Genomic DNA, 10,160 nt, shown 5'->3' with positions numbered 1-10,160 from the left:
AGATGTGTCACATGTGTACTTCTAAAGTGAATACCTGTAAAAAGATTAATTGTGATATACAACGAAACACTTTTTTCTTTGAATAGAAGGAGGCTTAAAATATATCACCAAAACGAAATTTTGCACCAAGAGGGGAGAACGGGTCCCCTTATATCCGCCACTGCATTTTATCACGTGATAATCTCACGGACAGGCAGATCGCGTCACACCGCCATAGCGACCAGACCAGGAAGTAAAATACCTTAGTCGCCATGTTAAAGAGTGAAGGTATGTAGTCCGTTTTTAAACAAACAACCGGTGTATAATGAGTAACATATAGCAATTGTTTGTAGATTTTATCGGGGGAAAATTCTGATTTATATCGTAACGCTAAATGAAGTAAAAATGAGCAAAGAATTCCAATTATTTAAAGGTCATAATAAAGAACGCAAACTTGTTTACTTCCTTTATGTCTCAAAAAGGTTCACCCGTAGGTTTTTTTTCTTCACAATAATTAGGTTGATAGGTTCATATTGAAAACATTTTTTTCATTTAACCTGATGAATTATTATTTTTCTTCAGAATTTTCTAAACAAATCTATCAAGGTGTTTGACCATGCTCCCACGTACTTGGGCCCAGGATGTGTTACGGTGTCATCTCTGTGAGACCCCGGGCCCCCCTATGTACTGTGACATTTGTCACATACAGCTGTGTAAAGCCTGTGTGGGGGAACATCTCTCTGATGAATCCAAAGAACACAAAGTGGTAACATTCAAAAAGCGGGGATTCACACCTGAATGTTCCAAACATTCCAAAAAATTGTGTGATCTTTATTGCGAACAATGTAACATTCCTATTTGTTTGCAGTGTGTCTCCTCGGGTGAACATATAGGACACAAACAAGTTGAAATTTTAAAAACACTTCAAAGCAAGAAAGATGTACTACAGAGAGATTTGGATGAATTAGAGAAATTGATTTATCCTAAATACCAAGAGATTGTATCTAATATCCCAGTTCAGAAAGCTGATCTGCATAAAAACTCCAAAAAATTAACAACAGCTCTAGACAAACATGGAGAAAACTTGCACAGAGAAATAGACAATGCCATCATGAAACTGAAATCTGACGTGGATGAAATAGAATCCAAACAACTGGTTGTCCTTGATAAGCAGGAAAATGAAATCAAACACAATATTTCTGAAATTGAACAGAGCATTGCTGAACTGAAGAAATCACTCAATTCCAATGATGTCAGCCTTGTCTCTACTTACAAATCCAGGGTTGCTGAATTCAGAATTTTACCTCCTAAACTCGCAGTTTCTTTACCAAGATTCATCCCTCAGAAGATTAACAAAGAACAGATTTATCAGCAGATTGGTTCTCTCTCAGCGTTATCTGTTAAAACAGAAGAACATGGCTATACATTGGATTCTTCTGGTGCTGTGTCCTCTCTCCCGGACAGACCGCGCATTGATGTACCACGGATCATCACAGAAATAAACACAGAGTATGGAGAATCTAATGAATTATGCGATGTGTTCTGTCTGAGCGATGATGAGAATATAATGGACGAGTGGTGAGGTCAACATGATGAGACTCTACAACCTCCACGGTAAACTAGTGAAGTCAATCCAAACCAAGTCAGGGAACGCACCACGGGACATAGCAGTGACACAGAGTGGTGAACTAGTTTATACTGATCCCAAGGACAGAACCGTGAACATAGTGAAGAATACACAGATACAGACAGTGATCAGACTACAGGGGTGGATACCTGACTATGTATGTAGTACCTTCTCAGGTGACCTCCTGGTTGTCATGTACAGTGTTGCTGTGAAACAAACAAAAGTTGTGCGTTACTCTGGCTCTACAGAGAAACAAACGATTCAATATGATGACAAAGGACAACCTCTTTATTCATCTGATACTAACTCTAAATACATCAGAGAGAACAAGAACATAGATATCTGTGTAGCTGACAGTGACGCCAATGCAGTAGTGGTGGTCAATCAGGCCGGGAAACTCCGGTTTACATACACCGGTCCTCCCTCTACTACCAAGGTACCATTTGATCCAGCCGATATCACTACAGACAGCCAGGGTCGGATCCTGACAGCAGACCATAGAAACCACCTTATCCAAATCCTGGATCAGGACGAACAGTTTCTCCGCTACATTGACAACTGTTATTTACAGCATCCATGGGGTTTATGTATGAACACCAGAGACAACCTCTTTGTGGGTGAACCTGAAACAGGTAAAGTGAAGAAAATCCAATACAGCATGTCATTGTGATCATTTCATTACATGTCTACAAAGTAAGCATCACTTATAATTCAATGTAAATAAATTTCATCATGTTTAAATGTAATGCTATGTTCTTATACATCAACAATTGTTCATATAGGCCTATGTAAAATTTAACCAAACTTAAAATGTGTGTGAAATTTGTGCTATGTTTTTCAAACTTTAGTGACACTAACAACTGAGAGATTGTATTTTATTCATGTAACTCTTTATAAATACTTATTATCTATATATTTTATGTGTAAAAAAAATTGATATGTGTTGATAAATAAAAATAAAATTTTAATGTGTTGATAAATTTAATGCAGGTGTATAATAGGGTGCATTTTATGATAATAAATACATTCATGTGTTATTCTTATTTCATTATCAAAATCATCCTACACTTACTATAAATGACTGCGTCCAAAATGTTGATCAAATATTATAAAAACATACTATTGGTTATAGTAAACCACCTGATCCTATCCACATCTATGAAAGTGACCATACAAGTGAATGACTTAGGGCTATAAAATTTTATTACTTGATACATGTATGTGCATAAAAGACAGGGAGTTATAGGGATATTAGTATGTTTCTGACTATGTACATGTAAATTATAGATGAAGTGTAGGATGATGATGATGTTGATGATGAAACAAAATCTTTGTCCTTATTACATTTTTAGACTAAAACTAACCTAAGAACTTTGAAGTTGCAAACATCTCTTATTTTTTAACAGATATTTCTTTAACTATGATATAACTGATAATTTAAAAAAATATAATTGTTTAATTGTTAGGATGTTTCCCTACTTTTGGAAAGAAATGTTTGCATTGTATTGAGTATACCAAATGATCAGTTTTTAAAGTTAATGAATATCAAACTTCACATGTAATTTCTTGACACTTACTGAACAGTTGTCACTGAAACTGCATGTATTTTATAAACCTCATTTTAAAAGATCAGCTTAGATTCTTTGTTATTTATTGTTAATTTTCTCAAAGATCTGATTTTTTTTAAAATTTCAGCTTTTGTCAATTTCTTTTAAGCCACACATCTGGAGTACACACAGTTTAAATGTCAGCATTAAAGTTGATATCAAGATACCTGGTAGTGTAGTTTGACCCTTGATATATATCTTAATAACAGTAGGAGTTGTCTACTCATAAGTGTTGCACACTGATCTAAGCTCAATGTGCTGCAATATAAACGGATTCTAGAGATATCTAAAATAATCACTGTGCAACGATTAGACAATCAGAAAATATCAAGAGAGGGTTAAGTTTGAACTTGTTTTTTTTATCCGTAAATTCCGCTCAGTACTGGTAGTGTACAGTGTACTAGTTTGATGCATGTAAAGTATATCACTTTCGATTTTTATCTGACAACATTTCGTATATCAATCTACAAAAAAGAATCTTATTTTATATATGCATATATTTAAGAGTTATTTCCCTCGATCTGATTAAATTCTTTCATTGATAATTTGCCAAACATAATTTAAATCAAACATAGTTGCCCTGCACAGCACAAATGAACTATTGTGCTTATAAAGTGTCCCATAAACGTGTGGTAAGAAATGACAACTGATATGCATGAACCATATTGAAGTCAGGAAAAGGAGTAAAAGCTGCCGGATTAATAATTAAAGTATATAAAAGTTAACATTAATCTGTACTTTAATTAAAAGATTTAAGGTTGTATCGAAGAAATAATTACATGTACAGAGATAATTGCATGTATGCATATGAAGTACATTCTTTAAATTAAATAATTGTTTCTCAAATATGTAATATATACTAATGTGTCAAAAACTCAGAGTAGAAAAATCATTAATGTTCAGAAATAAGCAATACCAATACACATATTATATATATAGTGCATGTACATGCTTAAAACGTATTCTCTCTCTCTCTCTCTCTCTCTCTCTCTCTCTCTCTCTCTCTCTCTCTCTCTCTCTCTCTCTCTCTCTCAATCTCAATCTCTTTCTCATCTCGGTCAAAGGGAAGTAATCCAAAAATATTTATAGGTTATAGGTTATTTGTATAATGCATTAAGTAGGCCTATATAAATAGCTGCAGATATTTTGCTGTAGAAAACTAAGCATTGAACAAGGTTGTCCGTTCATCTTTAGTTTAATGCTACTTATTTGATTGAGTTTGAAACTCTCATTTTATTCAATCTCTAATAATTCTCATCTTTTATCAAAATTAATCTCGTATTGTTGACGTGATATACACCAATTAAATTTACTTAGCTAAGAAGAATTGATGGCTGTAGAAAATATCTAAGGCTTTGATTGAATCAAAATCACGCTATACCATTACCAGTTCAAAAATTAATTTGTTTTATAACGGTCTTGTATGCTACAACATTAAATGACCGACTGAAAATTGTTTTCTTTAAATTTGGAAATCTTTCTTTTTGAAAATTACAGAAGGAAATAAGGCACAATAAAATTACATGCATTCTATTGAATGTTGAATCGATTTTTTTCTTATTCTTTTCAAGTAAATGACCATCTTTTCACGTTCATGAAGAATACTTCCAACTGAATACATAAAAAGAGGGTATTTTTATACACTCATTTACCTTGGTTCATAAAGGGAGGGGGCGTATCTCAGTTAAAATGATGAAATTGTGGGTAAGAGTAAAATGAGAATTCTCATCTTCGCAAATATGAAAACAAACAAAACGTATTGTTATACTTTGATGTTAAATACTGAAATCTGATTGGTTAAGACGCAGTTCAAAATCCGTTCTATTACCCTTAGCGTTAGCAACACACTTAGCAACGGGTAACATTAAAAATTGTTACATGCGCGAAAATTATGCGCGTACGGTGCGCTGTAGAATTCACGTTATTCCTATATAAAAGCAGTAAAATTTTCTTAAAAACTAAGACATTCAGTATATCAAAATAAATAGTGCCTGTTTGGGAGGTTAACAGTTGATATCGACACCCCTCGAAAACCATTGTCAACCGACGCGAAGCGGAGGTTGACAATGGTTTTCTCGGGGTATCAATTTCAACTGTTACCCTCCCAAACAGGCACTATTTATATATTCACAACACATTAAATTAAAGCAACATATCAACACCAGAAGAACACGATAAGTACATGTAAGGATATTCCATTAATTAAATTAAGTTCTGAACTTCTGAGAGAGGGAAACTTGTAATTAGTGTATATGTTACATTATATTTTTTCGTGTACAAGTTTTGAATTACAGAATAAGTGTTCTCTTTTTCTCTCTCTTCAATCGTTCATGTATCCTGTGTGGGTTTGTGTTAACCCCCTCTCTCTCTCTCTCTCTCTCTCTCTCTCTCTCTCTCTCTCTCTCTCTCTCTCTCTCTCTCTCTCTCTCTCTCTTTTCTTTCCTCTCTCTTAGGAAGAACTTTAAACTTAAAGATTGTATTTTTAACCTATTTACAGACATTTACCGGTATTTCTCTATATCACGAAAAAGTTATCCATCAAAAAAAGGTCATCATATTTGCATTCTATGTTTCATAAAAACTGTTTACAATATGTGACCCAAAAATGTCTATGCTTCTTTGTTGAAAATGTACATGTACATATACTTCACGATACTGTTAATCAATTTACTTAATCAGATTTCAATTTTTAATTACAAACTTATAAAAATCTTTTTTACCAGAGAGAACGTTTCGTATTTGAAATTTAAATATCTAGCATATCAAAATAAAATACCTTTTTTCGAAAATGCTTTTACATGTAATACATTAATTAATAGACTGATTCATGTGAACTAAGAGAAGTAACTCTTATAACTTTTAAAGTTTTGCATCGTTCGTTCACTACATGATGACTGCGTTATCCAAATAAATGCACAAAATAATATAGCTAGACTACCTTAGACAAACCGTCGAAATGTGGAACAAATAAGTCATCTTATTCAAAAAGTAAAAGAAACCCAGTTGAGACTGACCACTAGTGTTGGCCCTTGGGTCCCAAGAGAACTCGATCCTCGCTAGCAGAATAAGGCGCCACTGCACAAAGTGTCTTTACATGTTGGCACACCCTTTATAGGAAGGTGTATACAAACTCCTATGGTAAATAATGGGCAACTGGTTGAACCTGTTAAACTCCGTTTGATAAGAAATCATGTAGGACATTTTTTTTTCATAATTGTATTCAGGTAAACACTCCTAAGGGCTCTCCTGAATCACTTCCGTTCAAAGTATCAAATTGTAAATGTCACTGAGTTGGATATAATCGAATGAAGCTGATATAGAGATGTTAACATTATTAGGGTACGTAAGCCGCACCTGTCTATTGATGGTGTAAAACAATTATAGCCCCTATAATGACAAGATGGGAGAAGCAAACTTTTAACCAGCAATACTGACTGATTTCTTTTTTGCTCCAACTGTGGCCCATTGACATCTAATCAGCGTTTCTCCTCAGATCGTAGACCTATTCATGAGGACATTATATAATGTTTTAGCAGTGTTATGGTGTGGGAGGCGACGTTTCAAATGCACCACAGCGTGAGAAACAAGTTAATACATGCTAGGTATGGTAGGGAGGGGTAAGTAAGTAAGTAAGGTAACACAACTCGATTGAAAAATGATTGAAAATAATATTTAACTTGTTTGTTGTTGGATAACATAATTATCGATATCGGATATATAAACAATAGATGTCATATGGATGTTAATTTGTACAACGTGTATTAGACTGAAAAAAATATGATTCGCAGTTTTGTCTTTGATACTGATGATAGATGTTCCACTGCGATGGATTTAGTTTAAGCAATTGTCAAAAACCCAGTCATTATCGTATACGTTTACGGATCAAATACAAACTCATCTTTGGTATCATAAAAAACGCATTTCTTCAATCCCAAAATAGAAAGGAAAAGAATTAAAAAGTTATTAGGGCTTCAAAGATTTCATCACGTAACCTACCAAGTTCATATCCTTGTACACTTTTTTGCATTTCTGTTTATTTCTTAAAATATTTAGAATGGAAAATGCTCCGATATTTTCGAATTGCAACAAAATCCAAATATTTGAAAGCAGGATACAGATAGATTATTTATTTCTATGTTTAATGTTTTTAGTCCTCATTCACGTTAATACCCACAATAGATGCTTGACGCTATAAAGCCATTATTCAAGCAATTTATCTCCGAATTTATAACTTTTACATTTCTAAAATAGGAACACTATTCGAGCATATTGTGATGACGATGATGTATTTTTTTTTAATTTAAGGAGGCCGACTTTAGTTTGCATTGCGAATGTTTTTGCGCATTCTATTATAATACAGTTGATTTATACTTCTTATGAATTTTTTTCGATATCATTTATAAAATTGAACATAATAAACAAAATACAGATAAAAATATTTAGATTTTTAAAGGCCCTGGAAATTTTTATTTTTAACACGATTTTTACGTTGTGCGGTAGGGGAGCATTGCCATTGCGCTTTTATGACGTTATGATAAAATGAAGCTTTGTAGGAGTACGTTATAAGAAATAACATAAAAGAAAAAGTAAAAATTGTACGCTGTTGAAATTTTATATACAGAATGATGCTATCCTCGAGGACATTTTCCTCATTTTTGGAATGAATCCATTATACCAATCATCATTCGTGATGATCCAAATATATAGCAAAATTTGGTGGATTTTGATATTTTGAAATGGCCCCCACTAAAAACCAGACGGTAGAATTTTGTGTTTTTTACATATAAGGTAGGAACTGATATTACTAATCATATATAACAATTTGAGAAAAAAGCTATTGTAGTATTTTTTTAAAACTGCTTTGATGTGCAGAAAATGACAGTTTCCTGTATATTCCTATAGTAAATGTACCTCTATTTTGAGATGGTCCCTAAAAAGAACCAGACGGTCGATTTTCATGAACCTTCGCAAATAAACTAGAGTTGGTTTAAATTACATATGGTTAAAAAAAAAAGAGTTATGCTATTGTAGTTTTTCCGCAAAGAAGCCCAAATCGGCCTCCTTAAACTTCAGTAACTTGCTTTTTACACTGCTTTAGTAGGTCATATCAATATTAATCTACCCCCCCCCCCTGCCATTAGTAAGTTGATTCGCAACTAATCGGAACATTTTGACATGCATCCCATTGCATTGATTATTTGCAGTAACAAGGTCATTCAAGTGTTTGAATTTTTAAAATATACTTAATAAAACTTTTAAAGGGACCTGGACACGATTTTTGATCAAAATGTTCTTTTTCTTATTTTCTGTATAAAATGGTTTACTTGCTCATTTTGAATGATTGACCAAAAGTATGGAATTACCATTTCTATGACCAAATGACTCGTGGAAAACAAAGTAAACCGATTCAATATAATCATAGATAATATGATAAACAGAAAAAAGCAACATATGACTGAGACTTATACCAATAAAACACATATGTAACCCCTAACAAAGCTCGAGCCTTGCTTACAAAACATAGATTTTCAAACTTTGTGTCTTCCTTATAACTTAATATTTGACTTTCAAATTTTGATAAAGAATTAAAAGTACCAATATTAACCATTCTAAACATTAAAATTGGAAAAATAAAATTTTGAATTTTGAGCTCAAATCGTGTTCAAGTCACTTTAATTAAGCACTTTATCCAAAATGTTAGTTTTCATTCTCTATATCAAAACATAAAAAAATAAGATCTTGATATCATTAAATATTGTTTATTATACTGGCATTGATTAAATTCTGATATTCATTAACAATGTACATGTAACTAATATTCAATTACTTCTAAATAATTTATACATGTAAATACTGTTGTATACAAAAACTCTCTCTCTCTCCTTCTCTCTCTCCCCTCTCTCTCTCTCTCTCTCTCTCTCATTGTGACATTGAGGTTCCACTGACATTAATATTGATGTCTGGTAGAATCATGCAAGGAGTTAAGATTCTCTCTCTCTCTCTCTCTCTCTCTCTCTCTCTCTCTCTCTCCCTCTCATTGTGACACTGAGGTTCCACTGACATTAATATTGATGTCTGGTAGGATCATACAGGAAGTTATGATGTCTACCCTGTCCTCCAAGTGAAACAAGTCATTGGTCAGGTTCCTCATATTGTGGGAGAGATCCTACAAATACATATATTAGAATGGTTATAACACGTAAAACTATATAGAACATATTAACAATAAAATGTAGGCTACATACTAATTAGACCATCATTAAGGTAGAAGGGCTTACCCTGCCTGACTCCAGTGCTTGACTTAAACAATGACAGAAGCATGCACTTAAAACATAAAAATAATATGTACATAGATTCTAAACGGGGGAGAAATGGGGAAACTGATACAACAGTGTGTTGGCTATTTAAAAATTTAATAATTTTCTGGATAAATCTACTTGCACCTCCACTTTTTTAGACATTGAGAACATAACACAATTTACAAGGTTTTGGTTTTAAAACAATTACCACACACATGTACTTTATATATACTGGTATTAATTATTCTATAATTTCTAAAAACAGTGTTATTCTTCAAATACAAAGCATCTCCAGCAACAATAAATAGATAATATTTGATGAATTGTCCCCCTTTGTCCATCTGAACACAAACACCTCTATCACAATTAAGATGAAAACCAGGTAAGATCATTGATTCCTGATTGATTTCACATGATAACTGCAATAAGCTGATTTATGGGCTACATGTACCTACCCCGATAGGTCTCTTTGATTTGTAAGCTATGTATATATACATTTCTAACTTAGTCCACTTGATATGTAGGCTACATATACTTACTCCAAAAAGTGCCTTTGACTGATGGCTACATGTACCTACTCCAATAAGTGCCTTTGATGTTGACTACATGTACTTACCCCAATCAAAGCTTTTGACTTATGGAGTTGGA

The 10,160-nt window shown here is 33.2% G+C and overlaps 2 protein-coding genes across 3 annotated transcripts in view; one reads left to right on the top strand and one right to left on the bottom strand.

The window, feature by feature from the left end:
- The first annotated feature begins 91 nt into the window (after positions 1 to 91).
- On the top strand, positions 92 to 2,514 carry LOC117691560 (apolipoprotein A-IV-like). The gene is made up of 2 exons (XM_066070491.1): positions 92 to 267; positions 562 to 2,514. The coding sequence occupies exon 2, from the start codon at positions 596 to 598 to the stop codon at positions 1,559 to 1,561; it is 966 nt and encodes a 321-aa protein (XP_065926563.1). The 5' UTR covers positions 92 to 267; positions 562 to 595; the 3' UTR covers positions 1,562 to 2,514.
- Positions 2,515 to 8,956: 6,442 nt separating this feature from the next.
- Positions 8,957 to 10,160, bottom strand: part of LOC105328374 (biogenesis of lysosome-related organelles complex 1 subunit 3) — a 72,547-nt gene continuing 71,343 nt past the window's right edge. For both annotated transcript variants that reach the window (XM_066070496.1, XM_066070497.1), the window contains exon 6: positions 8,957 to 9,379. In XM_066070496.1, the coding sequence (XP_065926568.1) occupies positions 9,248 to 9,379 (132 nt within the window). In that variant the 3' untranslated portion in view covers positions 8,957 to 9,247. The remainder of the gene's footprint in view (positions 9,380 to 10,160) is intronic.

This window comes from Magallana gigas, chromosome 9 (assembly GCF_963853765.1).
Source record: "Magallana gigas chromosome 9, xbMagGiga1.1, whole genome shotgun sequence".
Classification (NCBI taxonomy): domain Eukaryota; kingdom Metazoa; phylum Mollusca; class Bivalvia; order Ostreida; family Ostreidae; genus Magallana; species Magallana gigas.
This window is presented reverse-complemented; position numbering and strand designations above follow the sequence as displayed.